This window comes from Cucurbita pepo, chromosome 1 (genome assembly GCF_057944985.1).
Source record: "Cucurbita pepo subsp. pepo isolate OVF chromosome 1, ASM5794498v1, whole genome shotgun sequence".
Classification (NCBI taxonomy): domain Eukaryota; kingdom Viridiplantae; phylum Streptophyta; class Magnoliopsida; order Cucurbitales; family Cucurbitaceae; genus Cucurbita; species Cucurbita pepo.
The window spans coordinates 16,909,002-16,925,617 of record NC_141798.1 but is presented as its reverse complement, the minus strand read 5'-3'; the positions used below and the strand labels follow the sequence as shown (position 1 = coordinate 16,925,617).

General features: G+C 38.6%; 2 protein-coding genes across 3 annotated transcripts; both read left to right on the top strand.

The window, feature by feature from the left end:
• The first annotated feature begins 275 nt into the window (after window positions 1-275).
• Window positions 276-6,122, top strand: PFD5 (prefoldin 5). Its single transcript, XM_087120971.1, has 4 exons — window positions 276-537; window positions 755-858; window positions 1,368-1,445; window positions 5,652-6,122. The coding sequence occupies exons 1-4, from the start codon at window positions 330-332 to the stop codon at window positions 5,733-5,735; spliced, it is 474 nt and encodes a 157-aa protein (XP_086977097.1). The 5' UTR covers window positions 276-329; the 3' UTR covers window positions 5,736-6,122.
• Window positions 6,123-6,519: 397 nt separating this feature from the next.
• Window positions 6,520-16,154, top strand: FSD3 (Fe superoxide dismutase 3). 2 transcript variants are annotated; one of them, XM_087123910.1, is made up of 9 exons: window positions 6,520-6,754; window positions 7,199-7,338; window positions 8,895-8,990; window positions 10,389-10,580; window positions 11,721-11,892; window positions 12,862-12,935; window positions 13,011-13,037; window positions 13,135-13,158; window positions 15,718-16,154. In XM_087123910.1, the coding sequence occupies exons 2-9, from the start codon at window positions 7,246-7,248 to the stop codon at window positions 15,841-15,843; spliced, it is 804 nt and encodes a 267-aa protein (XP_086980036.1). In that variant the 5' UTR covers window positions 6,520-6,754; window positions 7,199-7,245; the 3' UTR covers window positions 15,844-16,154. The 2 variants fall into 2 exon arrangements, with proteins under 2 accessions (XP_086980036.1, XP_086980037.1); XM_087123911.1 differs by having other exon boundaries at window positions 6,520-6,758.
• The last annotated feature ends 462 nt before the right edge of the window (window positions 16,155-16,616 follow it).

Sequence of the window (16,616 nt, the reverse complement as noted above, 5' to 3'; positions counted from 1 at the left end):
AAACTAATTACAAATATATTTTTTAATGGATTTAAAATTTATAAGATTTATGCCTAGCATTTAAAAAAAAATATAAAGAAAATCATTTTTATTTTATTTAAAAAATAATCTAAAACTTTTAATAACCATTCGAATATACTTTAAACTTTTTAAAATTTTATTAATATCCTTTTTAATTTTTTTTTAACAAATTAAAAAAAAATATTACTAAATAACAATAATAATAATAATACTTATAATTATTTCTAAAACATATTACTAAGAGTGTCTATTAGAAAGCCATCCGACTCGCGGGTTGTAAAATTGAATCCAAACGCCAAGGTGAATCAATGGCTTCGAGAAAGGGCGGCAGCGGCGGCGAAGGGGTGCGATCGTTGGAGTTGGAGAAGATGAGTGTCGAGCAGCTCAAAGCCATCAAAGAACAGACTGACATGGAAGTCAATCTCCTTCACGATAGCCTCAACAACATTCGCACTGCCACTTCTCGTCTCGACAATGCCTCCGCTGCCCTTCACGATCTCTCGCTCCGTCCTCAAGGTTAGCTTCTCTCCATTTCTGGAAAATTAGTGTAAGTTCGTGTGTTTGGATTCTAATCGGTGGCTCCTCGTTTGTTGTTGTGCGTTTTTGCTTCTTCGTTGATTGTCTGTTGTGCTTATTCGTTCAGATAGTGCCTTTTGTGTTTGCCTGATCGTGTATCGGTTAGTGAGTAGGTTTTTTTTTTTTTTTCTTTTTTTTCACAAATATTTATTTTTAGGAAAGAAGATGTTGGTGCCTCTTACTGCGTCGCTTTACGTGCCTGGGACGCTGGATGACGCCGATAAGGTCTTGGTGGATGTCGGAACTGGATACTTCATTGAGGTCAGTTTGGTGGACTTTGGGACCTTATTGCTTGGTTGCCATTCTTCAGTTCTTGATTCATTTTTTTCTTGCATCCACCGTTAGTTCTTTTCACCAAAAAAAAGTTGAAATCTATTTGGTTTTTACTTAGATTTCATTCGGCAAACGAGATCGGTGTCGCTGAAAATTTAACTTCCTTTTCCAACAAATGGCTATTGTACTTGACAATATGTTTTTAATTGTGCCTTTTATTGAGTGAGACAAGCTGTTTTTCTCTGGCGACTTACTTGCAGATTTACCTTCTATGTAGGGTACTTATTTATATCACTTGTTCTTACCTATCTGAAATTGTTCTGGTTTATTAACACTAATTGTTGCTGATTCTTATCATCAGTTAGGATCTTATGATTCACTGTGTAAGAATTATGATCCGGCTTTGTCAACAATAATATAAGTTTGTCATGTATTAAATTTTAATGTTGGAAATGTGTTTTCATGACTGTTCTGAGTTGATTTGATGGTTGAATCAGAAAACAATGGCTGAAGGAAAAGATTACTGCGATCGAAAGATCAAATTGCTAAAGTCGAATTTTGACCAACTAATCGAGGTATTCTGACTACTTTCAAGTTGAATTTTTAATCAAAATTTTTACAAGTTAGAATGCTAGTGCAAGAAATGTTGATTTCTGAACCAGATATTGTAATTCCTTATTGTTACTTCTGCATCTTTGTTTGTGAATGAAATATTATACTTGGTAAAGAATTAGGGGAAGTTCAATAAAGGAAGCACCGCTAACTGAATTTGAAATTTAAATAGTTGAACGCCATCTACTCATCTTTAACAAAAATATTTCTCTGGACATTCTTTCTTTTGTGCTTGGGTCTAACTAAAGAGCTTATAACTTATCGTTCTGGTCAATGCTGAATTGCCATCAATCTGTTTGTAATGGGCAAATAATCTTACTGAAAAACATTTTTTGATAGGAAGCATAGAACCATTTCATTGATGTATGAAAGAATACAAAAGTAAGACCTATCTATGATAGTTACAAGAAAGATCTCCAATGAGATAAGAGCATCGCTAAGTGATAATTCCAAAAAGCAGGGGATAAAATACGCCTAGATAAAGCAAAATATGAAGCAGACTCAATGGAGTTTATATTCTAATGCTTATCTTTAAAGACCAAGCATTTCTGTTAAGTCATAAATTCCAAGAAAGGCATAGATAAAATGGAGCCAAAAAAATCTTATTTTCCTTCGTAAATGGGTGTCTCTTGAAAGTCAAGTTGAGCAAGGAGAAGATATCACAAGGTCAAGTGATGTAAGGACCAAATGTTTGTTATAAGAAAGACCAAACAGTGGAGGCAGAAGCACAGTTGCTGAACAAGTGAATCAGGGACTCATTATCCATGTAATATAAGAGGCAGCAACTTGGAGTGGTAGCCTGCCAAGGGGATTTTCGTCGTAAATTGTCAAAGGTGTTGATACAAGTACGTCTAAGCTCTAAAATAAAAATTTGACTTTTTTGGGAGAATGTCCTTTCCATAACCGTTGATGAAAAGCCAAATCGGTCAAATTACCGATGGATGTGAGCTTTTGGGTTGGTGAACTGTTAGAAAAGACCCCATCCTTTTCGAAACCCAAAGCCCATCTATCATCTTGATCTTTGAGCATGGAGGTCAATAAAGGATGAGATAGGGAAGCCCATTCTTCAGTTTAAACTTTATCAAGTCATGATTAGGTTCCAAGAACCAACCCTTTGATTTCACAGATCAACAATAGTTACCTCTTCTCTAAGAGATAAATGATAAAGAGAGGTATACTTTCACTGTAAATTTTGTTCTCCCAGCCAAACATCTTCCAAAACAAAGCATTACCTCCCTTCCCAATTCTGACTTCTATGTGATTGTGTACTAGCTCTGCAAATTATGGATAGATTTTCATGGTCTCTTGGTTGTCTTCAAGAAACACTGCTCAACTTCAAGTTGTAATGGCTAGTACCATGTTTTGCAGCAATAATTTTTTTGCCAATGATCATTTTTATCCTAATAAAACCTCTAATTCCAAGAGGGAGATGTTTCATTTTTGTATGTCAAAAATTCCCTATCCACCTTCTTCAATAGGGGATTGTATAACTGGCCAGTTTAGGAGATGGCTACCCTCTTTTGTCAATGTCTCCCCTCCACAGAAAGTCATGTACAACTTCATAATATATTTTGTGACCTTTGATGGAGCAAGAAAAATGCCGAAATAATATATAGGCAAGTTTGAAAGCATAACTTGGATTAGAGTGTGTCTACCTCCTTTAAATATATGAGAAGCCTCGGGTTATGCAAATATTTCTCAACTTTCTCAAAGACAAGAGCCCAAAAGTTAATAGTGCGAGGATTACCATTCAATGGATGACCCAAATATGTAGTTGGCCAACAACCAATCCGACAACCAATGGATGAGGTAGAACTTCCTCAGGAGAAGAAAAAAATATGGTGTCATCTACAAATTGAAGGTGGGTTGTGGAGATTTTATGTGGTTCCTTTCCAACGTGCAAACCTTTAATCAAACCTTTATGTTCTGCCAATAAGAGCTTCTACTAAGACAATCAACCACGGGGATAAATAAATTAATTAAAAAAAAAAAAAAAAGGAGAAAAGGATCTCCTTGGTGAAGGCTTTTTGATCCTAAGATTTTACCTCTAGGCTTACCGTTGTTAATAATGGAGAAATTAGTTGATGCACCCCCTAATCCTTTTCCTCCAAGTTTGTTCAAAGCCCTTAGCTCTAAGAGTATCCTCAAGAAGTTCCCAATCCACCATATTGAATGCCTTCTCTATATCAAGTTTTATGACCACTCCCCTCTTTTTCCTTCTATTCCACTCATCAATGATGTCGATGGCAATAAGGGAGGCATCAAGGATTTGACAGTTGACCACCAAAGCAGATTAGTGATCTGTAATCTTATGTGAATTTTGTAACATTGGATTGCCACCCAAAATCTAGTTAGGGTGACAAAACATATATAAATCGTTAAGCTCATTCCAAAAGAACTCCCTATCTGCTAAGCAATTTGGGCCAAAAACCCATCAAAATATGAAGCCATCGGCAAGAGAGAGATGAATGGATAGAGAATAAAAACCTTTAACCACTTTTAGGGCATTGAAAGAGGATTCTTTCCAAAGGATGACACCTGCAGAAGCACCATGGCATCAGGCCATGCAATGTTACGAGAGCTTCAAAGTGATTTAATAAACCTTCTTTTGATGGCCTGTGTGTTTTTTTTTTTCTTGTAAAATGATGAGGGTCGGATTATGTAACCAAAGGAAATCTTTGATGAGGGCTCTCTTTTTCCAAGAACAAAGGCCCTTAACATTCCAAGTGATAAAAATCATGCAGGTGAAGTTGACCCTTCATCCTTGTTGATGTGACCACTACTAGGCTTATTGTAATTAACTGAGAATTGTAAATATTGCATCTCCTTCACCCATTTAATTTTTTCTTTGTGGCCTTGGAGGTCAACTAACCAAGGGAAAAAGATAGGCAGATACATAGCTTGTCACCAATCTGTGAGCCATCCCCTTTACCCAATTCATTGACACCTTCTGCAATAAAATTCTCCTGAGAGCATTCAACAATACAAAGTGATTGGTTCATCTCTTTAGGTCCCCTGGGCACTAGAGCAGGTTCATCAACAAGATGAGGTTAAGGGTTGAGGATGGGAGTTTGTTGTTCGAGGGGTAAAGCAAAAAGACTAGAAATAATAGGGAGGATTTTATGGGAGATTTATACAAGGATTGGTTCTATGAGGGGCAGCCTTCAGTCGATTGAGAGCATGATGAGGAAAGATAACCATTTGACTCTCATAAATATGGATTCACAGTTTGTGGAAAATTTGGTTCTAGTGAGAAGCATGGTTTTGTTTGTTGTTAATGGTACTGGGTTTTTAGTTGAAGAGATGGTGTTGGTGTAATTGTAAAGGAGAAAGTGATTTTGGTGTTCATTAAAGGTTGTGGGAGGTATCTTATCCAAAAAAAAAAAAAAAAAAACGGTTGTGGGAGGTATGATGTATCAGTAATGGAAGCAATGGTGTCAGTATTAAAAAACGGTTCAACGAGTATTTGTGGCTGGGGGAGAAATTTTGGGAGATGTGTGAGAGATGGCTAAAGTTGAAGGCTCTGTGGTATGAAAGAGGGAGATGATGTATGGTGCCCCGTTTGGTAGTCTTCTTGTGAGTTGCGCATGGGAATGGACCATGTGTGGGTCATGTTCTATAAAAGACAAAGATCGATTATTACGTTCTATGATCCACTTGCAGTCGCACGCCTGACCCGTTCCCCTTTTTCTCTTAGAGAAGTAGTTAAGCTTCTTCCACTCTAGTCCTCAACGTATAATGCAGTTCTCCTTGCCGACCAGTTAGAGTAACTAGTTTAAGTAGAAAGGAAAACTAAGCTTTTCAAAACAATTCAATCAAAGTAAATAGTTTAAACCTTTCCTTCTAAATTTTATTTCTGAGTCCATTTTATCTAAATTAAATTTGTTGAACTTTTTTAATTGTGTTCAATGTTAGTGTTGTGTTTATACATATTGGGTTAGCTATTCAATATTTATACTTCATGGTTTATACATATACTTGGACATTTTAAAGCATTTTGTGTTCATCGTTTAGGAGTTATAACTTTATGGATATATTTTGGGTTGTTTTGAACCATATTGGGTTCAATGCTTATAATTTATACATATATTTGGGCTTTTTTAAGCATATTGGGCTGCCCTCGGTTATAACAAGAAGTAAATGTATATTCCTTTGCTGAATTCATGCAGGTTGCTGCTAAAAAGAAGAATCTAGCAGATGAAGCTGGGGTGATCTTACAAGCAAAACTGAAGCAGATGGCTGCTACAACATAGGGAAATGTGTGACCATGTAATATGTTTGAAGGTAAACCTTAGGGGGAAGGAAGGTTCATGTCATATTTGAGGTGTTGGTAGCTGTAAACTTCTTCTAGCACTCACTGGATGATTAGAAATCCAATTTGTCGTGTGCGGTGACTAGCGCGGGGACGAAGATTTCGTAAGGCCACTAGAACCCATAGAAGGAAAGACTTAGCCACTCTGTTTTTCAACCCATCATATATAAATGTTATCTCATGAATTTGTTTTGGTAGAATTTTGCCCCATGAATTTCACAGGTAGAGAAGTAGTTTTTCCAGAGTGTATTAAGATTTATTCTCTTACTGAACTTTTTGATTGGAGGAACTTGCATTTTCTCTATCTTTAATCCATATCTTTGAGCAATCGTCGAGCGAACCCAATACAGTCGAAGATTGCTCGAAGCAAGCTTAGCATTAGATGTCGTCTGGTACCTCGTTTTGTTATTTAAAACCAGTGGTAGCACGAAACATGTTAGACTCGAAAATCCCCCTTCTTCAAAGATATTAATTCAATACATGTGGTATTAGAATTCAACAACTAGAAGTTGAGTGAATTAAAAACAAACGACTCAAATTAATATTTAATATATTAGATATATTAAAATAAAAATATATTTCATTTGAATTATTTAAATTAATTTTTAATACATTATAAAAATAAAATATATATAGTTATTTTTTAAAAAATAAAGTAGAAAATTAAAAGTTACTTTTATTAATTTAATCTATTATTTATTACTATATCTATTCTTAACAGAATTCTTATCCCTTGGCCGGGTGCATATAGCGGGAAAACAGAACTTTCTTCTTCTTACACTGAGACTAGGCTGAACATCGGCGGCAACATTTCGCTCACCAGTAAACTTGAACTACAGCTCTGTAATTTCCCAAAAACGTGACGAAAAACTCTTCTCAGTCCCACCCATTTTTCCTCCCTCTACTTCAATCTGTTCGGTTTCCGAGAAAACGCGAAGAAATAGCACGAACCCATTTCCAGTAGGTGCAATCGACTACCCTTTTGAGATTTTTTTGGGTCAAGGGAAATGGGTTGTGTTTTATTTGAAGAACTTGGCTTTTGGGCTTGTAGAAAATCGCATGTTCTATTTTCGTGCAATCGTTTCTTTTGTGTTCTTTTGACTGGATGAGAGAGTGTCACTGTATTGAGAAGATGACCCTCCATATCTGTTTGATTGGTGATGAAATGTTAAGAACAACGTTTTAATTCTCTACGTCCTGTAATCGAAGTGTTCGATTTTGAAATTGGGAAATTCTTTTGGTAGCAAGGAAACAGTGTTTGGTTTTTATTAAGCATGAAATGCACATAAGTTGTTTGAGTTAATGCCTTAATGAAACTAGACATCGTGAAATTAGTTTGGGTTGAAATTTTTTTGTTTGTCATTAATTCTTTGTGGTCTGAATTCAGTGTGTTACGTTTTTCAGACGGCTGCAGCAGCTAGTGAATATTTAGTTGCTAGAGATACAGAACAATGATTTCTTGCTACAATCCTCTGAACGTTAACTCTCAGCTTCTGCTGTCCAATTCTTCCCAGCAGTTAAAGAGCACCAAGCATCCTTGTCTGGTACAGTGCCTTTCCTTGATATTCTCTGATTAATGCTTGCTTTGAACTTCATATAGTTTACTTTATTCATGTGAATTCTATCATTGAACGATTATAGAACGCAATAGTTCCTCATATGGAAGTTACTTTTGTTGAGGATTGTTGGAAGGGAGTCCCACATTGGCTAATATAGGGAATGATCATGGGTTTATAAGAAAGGAATACATCTCCATTGGTATGAGGTATTTTGGGGAAACTAAAAGCAAAGATATGAGATCTTATGCTCAAAATTGACAATATCATATCATTCTGGAGAGTCGCGATTCCTAACATGGTATCAAAGTAATGCCCAGAACTTAAGTTGTGAGCCTCGAAGGTGTAGTCAAAAGTGACTCAAGTGTCGAACAAAGGGTGTACTTTGTTCGAGGACTCCAGAGAAGGAGTCGAGCCTCGATTAAGGGGAGGCTATTCGAGGGCTCCATAGGCCTCAGGAGAGGCTCTATAGTGTACTTTGTTCAAGGGGAGGATTGTTGAGGATTGTTGAGAGGGAGTCCCACGTTGGTTAATTTAGGGAATGATCATGGGTTTATAAGTAAGGAATACATCTTCATTGGTATGAGGCATTTTAGGGAAACCAAAAGCAAAGTCATGAGAGCCTATGCTCAAAATGGAAAATACCATATCATAGTGGAGAGTCGTGCTTCCTAACAACTTTGTCTTTTAACTGTTGAGGATTGTTGGGAGAGGAGTCCCACATCAGCTAATTAAGGGGTATCTCATGAGTCTATAAGTAAGGAATATTATCTCTATTGGTATGAGACCTTTTGGGAAAACCAAAAGTAAAACCATGAGAGCTTATGCTCAAAGTGGACAAAATCTTACCATTGTGGAGGTTCGTGATTTCGAACATTAACTTCTCCCTCCCTCTCTCTCTTCCCCATTGCTTGTCTGCATAGTCTCCATTCCTTGTTTCTTCTGCATTATTATGAATCACATCGATAATATGTGCTATTAATATTAAAGAGACGATATATGTGGAGTTCGGTGTTGGGCCAATGACCTATGTAGTCCTGTAATTCTTCAGGTACTATATTATTCCCATTTAAGTTTGACATAAAAACTTTCCATATGGGAGATATAGACACATTGACCTTCTCAACCAAGTTCTTATATTCAGAAAAATTGTGCATTTGAAAGAATATTTCGTTTCTAACCAGATGTTTGTTACTATTTAAACACGAAGTTTTGAACTTATCCGATTCCTATGGTTATATGTTTTGGCTGCTAACGTTAAGTAAGCAAAATAATTTTCAGAGGAACTTTAATGTTATCAAGGTAGCTCATCTCTCTTCCTCTCGATCTTCTTATAACAGATTCAATTTATATTGTAAATCGAACGTATTTGATGTATCTGTTTTTCTTCTTTTTCAATGGAACTCTCCCAAAGAGTTGCTGCGAGTCTTAGTTCCTATCTTGTAACCGTTTTCACATCTCGGAAAATTGTCAATATCTTTATTCATGCCGAAGGCCTTTAGAGAGCGTTTTATTTGATCATCACACATGTTTGTTCCTTGCAGCATCGTAGTAAGTTGCATAAGGGAAGTTCTGATGTAACCACAAGAGGAATGAAAGTCACTGCTTATTATGGCTTGAAGACGCCCCCCTATGAACTTGTAAGTGATCAACCTAATGATGTGCATACTTATTTTGCAACTAAAGTCCCATGTTTTATGGACTGTTTCTTGCAGATATTTGCTTCTTTCTCATAGAATTCCAATGCTAGTCACTTGATGGTCCGAGATATTTAAATGTCATTTTTAGAAGGAAACATACCTGATAAACTTTGATTTTCGGCTAGCCCGGCACTAACTCTTCAATATGTTTGTTGATCGTCAAAGGCAGACTTGCAAAATCAAGCTTTATGTTTTTCCATGTACTTTTAACAGTCTTGTGTCTGTGAGATCCCACATCGGTTGGGGAGGAGAACAAAACATTCTTTAGAAGGATGTGAAAACCTCTCCCTAGCAGACGCGTTTCAAAAACCTTGAGGGAAAGCCCGAAAGGAAAATTCCAAAAAGGACAAATCTGCTAGCGGTGGGCTTGGGCCGTTATATTTTCAAATACCATTGCACACCTTGCATGATATTGAAATTGTGCCGTTCCATTACAGCACTCCTGTATACTTTTGATCCTTGAATTTTTTTCCGTAAAACATTATTAGGACCCACAGAAAGCAGGTTTAATATTCTTGTCCTGTTTTAAAATGTGCAACAAGACCTGAGAGAGGTCATTTAAGGTGTGGTGACCTCAATAAGGCACTTATCCTCTTCTTCTTCTTCTTTTCTCTCCTCTCATATGATTTTTTTGTTACTTTTTTGACATATTCTACACCTAATCTTGCATTCATGTGCCTTATGCTTTAACAAACACCAATTTCTTGTATTAATGTGTAATGGGGTCCTTTTTAAATCCTTCATTTTTGGGGTGGATTCCTTATTCCCTGTTATTTGTAGCCATCTTTTCTTTGCGTATAGTCCTCTTTGGATCATAGACCATATTTGTGAGATCCCACGTCGGTTGGAGAGGAGAACGAAACATTGCTTATAAGGTTGTGGAAACCTCTCCCTACTTGACGCGTTTTAAAAATTTTGAGGGAAAACTCAAAAGGGAAAGCCCAAAGAGGATAATATCTGCTAGCGGTGGGCATGGGTTGTTACAAATGGTATTAGAGCCAGACACCGGGCGGTGTGCCAGCAAGGACGCTAGGCCCCCAAGGGGCGTGGATTGTGAAATCCCACATCGGTTGGAGAGGAGAACGAAACATTGCTTATAAGGGTGTGGAAACCTCTCCCTACCAGATGCATTTTAAAAACCTTGTAGGAAAGCCTGGAAGGGAAAGCCCAAAGATGACATATCTGCTAACGGTGGCTTGGGCTGTTACAATATTAAGCCTACAAATTTCGACCAAACGGATTATAAATTTGTCATATTTGTAGCATTACTGGTAAGAAGTGGATATATATCTAACAACATATAACACTGCTATGTTTCATTTTGCTCTCTACTTTCAGGATGCTTTAGAGCCATATATGAGCCGGAAGACGTTGGAGGTTCACTGGGGTAAACATCACCGTAATTACGTTGAAGGTCTAAACAAACAACTGAGCCAAAATGATATTTTATATGGCCACACTTTAGATGAACTTCTCAAAGTAACATATAACAATGGAAATCCTTTACCTGAGTTTAACAATGCTGCCCAGGTACTTCAATGTTAATCCATGGTCTACTTCAAATTATTTGGCTAAAGTTAAACCTTCGTGATATTCTTGTTGACTCATTCATTGCAAGTCTTTTAGTTACTTTTTCAAAAGCTACTGGACCTTACCTGATTGTTCCTATTTGTGAGACCCACATTGGTTAGAAGGAGAAAGAAACATTTCTTATAAGGGTGTGGAAACCTTTCCCTAGCAGACGCATTTTAAAACCATAAGGCTGACGACGATATGTAAGGGGCTAAAGTGGACAATATCTGCTAGCGGTAGGCTTAGACTGTTACAAATGGTATTAGAGCCAGCCACCGGACGGTGTGCCAGCAAGGATGCTGGGCCCCTTAGGGGGGTGGATTGTGAGATCTCACATTGGTTGGAGAGGAGAATAAAACATTCCTTATAAGGGTGTGGAAACCTTTCCCTAGCAGATGTGTTTTAAAACCGTCCGGTGATACGTAACGGGCCAAAGCGGACAATATCTGCTAGTGGTGGGCATTATCCCTCTTTTTTTAAAAAAAAAATATATTGGGACAGAAGGATTTCTTTGAAGCATGATTACCAGACTTGGTGTTCAATACTCTAAAAGGGAAAAAGGGGGGAAATAGGAGTTTAGTATAGCATCGCTATCCTGTTAGTTGCTACATATGGTGGCTGGTGTGGATAGACGAAGAATTGAACGTTTAGACAATTCTTTTAAACAATAAACAAAAAGATTTCAAACTCCATGAAAGGAGTGATATAAGAACAAAACTAAAAAACAGATATAATGAACTCAATAAACGATTAAAAGGGAACTATAAAAGCATGCCAAATGAAACAAAGATCTTGCTAAGAAAAATCCTTTAAACTACAGAATCAAAAACGATCCGACCAAAGAAGAAACTTGTCTTAAAAATTTCCTTATTTCGTCTCGATCCGAATTTCTTAATAAAAGATCTTTGATCTCATTAACCCATAAAAGACGAGGTCTTGTGCGCAAATGTCCTGTGCGTTCTACATCATTGTATGAGATATAGAATTGTTTTTTTTAGAATGGATCTTGAAAAAACATGTCACATTTGTAGATTTTGTAGTAACGTGTATGATAAAGTTCGGGAAGTGCACGATATCATTTCCTTTATGTATGTTCAGGTCTGGAATCATGACTTCTTTTGGGAATCCATGCAACCTGGAGGAGGAAGCATGCCCATACTTGGTGTTCTACAACAAATTGAAAAAGATTTTGGTTCTTTTACCAATTTCAAGGACAAGTTTATACAAGCATCTCTTTCACACTTTGGTTCTGGCTGGGTTTGGCTTGTTTGTAAGTTTTCAGACATTGATTCAACCTTTTTAATTACTGCTCTTTAACACCGTTATAATAAGTACTGTTTGGTGGAAGTTTTTGAGGAGTTCTTTCCGGAATGTTATTTTGACTCAACTTAGTGGCTGTTAGTGCGCTTATCATATTTTATAGTTTGTCTCCTTTTGGACTCGCTCCTTGTGAGATCCCACGTCGATTGGAGAGGGGTGAAGCATTCTTTATAAGGGTGTCGAAACTTCTCCCTAACCTCTCCCTAGTAGACGTGTTTGAAAACTGTGAGGCTGACGGCAATATGTAATGGGCCAAAGTAGATAAGATCTGCTTGTGGTGAGCTTGAGCTATTACAAATGGTATCAGAGCCAGATATTGGGCGGTGTGATAGCGAGGACGCTGGCCCCCAAGGGTGGTGGATTGTGAGATCCCACATCGGTTGGAGAGGGGAACGAAGCATTCCTTATAAGTGTGTGGAAACGTCTCCCTAGTAGACGCGTTTTAAAACCATGAGGCTAACGGCGATACGTAACGAATCAAAGCAGACAATATCTGCTTGCGGTGAGCTTGGGTTGTTACAAATGGTATCAGAGCCAGACACTGGGTGGTGTGCCAACGAGTACGTTGGCTCCCAATGGGGTGGATTATGAGATCCCACGTCAGTTGGAGAAGGGAACGAAACATTCCTCATAAAGATGTGGAAACCTCTCCCTAGTAGACGTATTTTAGAACCGTGAGCCTGACAGCGATACGTAATAGACCAGTCTGGGAAATCTGCAACCATTTATGGTTGATATTAGATATGCAAACGTTATTATCTTCTTTCTACTGCCATTTCCCCCTTCAAGTCTATGATCTAAAGCTCGACAAAATATCGTGCCGATCGTTTTTCTATATTCGGATTGAGAGTTCTGTTTCATGACTGATCATTTAACCCAGTCTACTTTGATTCTCCTGAACCGTCATTCATTGTATCAGTAAAGAGACAAGAAAAACGACTCGCTGTGATCACAACTTCGAATGCGACAAGCCCGCTTGTCTGGGATGACATTGTAAGTCAATGTTCGATTTTGAGTACAAGGTTCTTTTATTCCCAGAAATTTGATTTACCATACTTTGTTGTGCAGCCAATCATCTGCTTGGATATGTGGGAGGTATGAAATTCTTTTCTTTCTTGATCAAATATAGGTTATGTTTCTTCAGTTGAGCTGATCATAGATGATAACATGTCGTTGTTTTTTCCTTCCCCAGCATGCTTATTATCTGGATTACAAGGTATGAAACTCTGTCGGAATGCCTGTCGTATTTAATTTATTGCTTAAAAATATCATTTTAGTCCTTATTCTTCTGAACTCATTCCATTTGGGTCTCTGTACATTCAAATATCCAAATTTAGTGTAACAGCCACCACTAACCACCACTAACCACCACTAACCGATATTGTTTTTTTTTTTACTTTCTCTTTCCAGCTTCCCCTTAAAATTTTTAAAACGTGTCTGATAAGAAGAGGTTTCCACCCCCTTATAAAGTATGTTTTGTTCCCCTCTCCAACCGATGTGGGATCTCACATTCCACCCCCATTTGGAGCCTAGCGTCCTCGTTGGCATTCGTTCCCTTCTCTGTGGCCCAGCGTCCTTGTTGGCACACTGCCCAGTATCTGGCTCTGATACCATTTGTAACAGCCTAAGCCCACTGCTAGTAGATATCGTCCTCTTTGGACTTTCCCTTTCGGGCTTCCCCTCAAGATTTTTAAAACGTGTCTGATAAGAAGAGGTTTCCACACCCTTATAAAGTATGTTTCGTTCCCCTCTCCAACTGATGTGGGATCTCACATTCCACCCCCATTCAGGGCCTAGCGTCCTCATTGGCATTCGTTCCCTTCTCCATGGCCCAGCATCCTTGCTGGCATACTGCCCAGTGTCCAGCTCTAATACCATTTGTAACAGCCCAAACCCACTGCTAGTAGATATCGTCCTCTTTGGACTTTCCCTTTCGGGCTTCCCCTCAAGATTTTTAAAACGTGTCTGATAAGGAGAGGTTTCCATACCCTTATAAAGTATGTTTCGTTCCCCTCTCCAACTGATGTGGGATCTCACATTCCACCCCCATTCAGGGCCTAGCGTCCTCATTGGCATTCGTTCCCTTCTCCATGGCCCAGCATCCTTGCTGGCATACTGCCCAATGTCCAGCTCTAATACCATTTGTAACAGCCCAAACCCACTGCTAGTAGATATCGTCCTCTTTGGACTTTCCCTTTCGGGCTTCCCCTCAAGATTTTTAAAACGTGTCTGATAAGGAGAGGTTTCCATACCCTTATAAAGTATGTTTCGTTCCCCTCTCCAACTGATGTGGGATCTCACATTCCACCCCCATTCAGGGCCTAGCGTCCTCATTGGCATTCGTTCCCTTCTCCATGGCCCAGCATCCTTGCTGGCATACTGCCCAGTGTCCAGCTCTAATACCATTTGTAACAGCCCAAACCCACTGCTAGTAGATATCGTCCTCTTTGGACTTTCCCTTTCGGGCTTCCCCTCAAGATTTTTAAAACGTGTCTGATAAGGAGAGGTTTCCATACCCTTATAAAGTATGTTTCGTTCCCCTCTCCAACTGATGTGGGATCTCACATTCCACCCCCATTCAGGGCCTAGCGTCCTCATTGGCATTCGTTCCCTTCTCCATGGCCCAGCATCCTTGCTGGCATACTGCCCAGTGTCCAGCTCTAATACCATTTGTAACAGCCCAAACCCACTGCTAGTAGATATCGTCCTCTTTGGACTTTCCCTTTCGGGCTTCCCCTCAAGATTTTTAAAACGTGTCTGATAAGGAGAGGTTTCCATACCCTTATAAAGTATGTTTCGTTCCCCTCTCCAACTGATGTGGGATCTCACATTCCACCCCCATTCAGGGCCTAGCGTCCTCATTGGCATTCGTTCCCTTCTCCATGGCCCAGCATCCTTGCTGACATACTGCCCAGTGTCCGGCTCTAATACCATTTGTAACAGCCCAAACCCACTGCTAGTAGATATCGTCCTCTTTGGACTTTCCCTTTCGGGCTTTCCCTCAAGATTTTTAAAACGTGTCTGATAAGGAGAGGTTTCCACACCCTTATAAAGTATGTTTCGTTCCCCTCTCCAACTGATGTGGGATCTCACATTCCACCCTCATTCAGGGCCTAGCGTCCTCATTGGCATTCGTTCCCTTCTCCATGGCCCAGCATCCTTGCTGACATACTGTCCAGTGTCCGGCTCTAATACCATTTGTAACAGCCCAAACCCACTGCTAGTAGATATTGTCCTCTTTGGACTTTCTCTTTCAGGCTTCCCCTCAAGATTTTTAAAACGTGTCTGATAAGGAGAGGTTCCCACACCCTTATAAAGTATGTTTCGTTCCCCTCTCCAACCGATGTGGGATCTCACATTCCACCCCCATTCGGGGCCTAGCGTCCTCGTTGGCATTCGTTCCCTTCTCCGTGGCCCTGCGTCCTTGCTGGCACACTGCCCAGTATCCGGCTCTGATACCATTTGTAACAGTCCAAGCCCACTGCTTGTAGATATTGTTCTCTTTGGACTTTCCCTTTCGGGCTTCCTCTCAAGGTTTTTAAAACGTGTCTTCTAGGGAAAGGTTTTCACATCCTGATAAAGAATACTTCATTCCTCTCTCCAATGATTCAGTTAGTTTCTACGGTGCTTATTGTTAGTTTGAAGTTAACTTTTATCGAACTTAGTAAAAGAAAAGTAATAGTTCCATTCAAGAAAAGGCACAATGTGATTGATTATCTTTCCAAAATTTTTCTAGTTGATCATTGATTTGTATTTGTATCATACCTTGACACAGAATGATAAAAAAGAGTATGTCAATATGTTCATGGACCATCTCGTATCGTGGAATGCAGCGATGGGGCGTATGGCTCGAGCAGAGTGCTTCGTGAATTTAGGCGAACCAAAAATTCCTGTAGCTTAATAACATTCATTGATACTAGAGGTACTCGCAAACGATCCAATGAAGCGACCAGGGAAATCTCGAAGCCTTGTGTTTTTCTTTTATCGAATCGGGTTGTAGGTTTGACAAGTTTTGTTCTCTACATAAGATTTCCGTCATGATTTTGTAGTAACATGAAGGATAGCTTCCTTAGAAATGTATAGGAATCTTCAAACATGTCATTTTCGTAATTAAGCGTTTTTTCATATGTATTAAATAACGTCTTGAGATCTAACTTATATGTGTTGGATAAATAGCTCACATCTTCGTATCCAACCGTCATCATTATCATAGGTTTTTGTTTTAATGTATCTACTTTCTAAGTGCTTTTTTTTTTTTTTTAAGAAAACGACTTTTATAGAGTTTCGTGATGTATAAAAAAGACCAAAATACCCCCACACCACTGTCTCCCACCTCGACGACCCTATGCACCCTCCACCAACGACCACATCTAGCAATTGTCGTTGATGACTATATCTAGCGACTGACAATTTTCGAAGACCATTTCTAGCAATCTCTCCGACTATGATTGACCGGTCATAATATCTTAAATACAATTATAATAGCTTTCATAGTCATCCTTTATGGTAATTTAACCTAAGTAAAAATATTTTGAATATAGAATAAATAAAATAAATTAGACTTAACTAAACCCATAATTATAATCAAATACTTACACAATAATAAACGCATTAAATTCAATTAAAGAATTAATATATCAACCACAACCTTTAATTCTAAATAAGTTCGCCCTA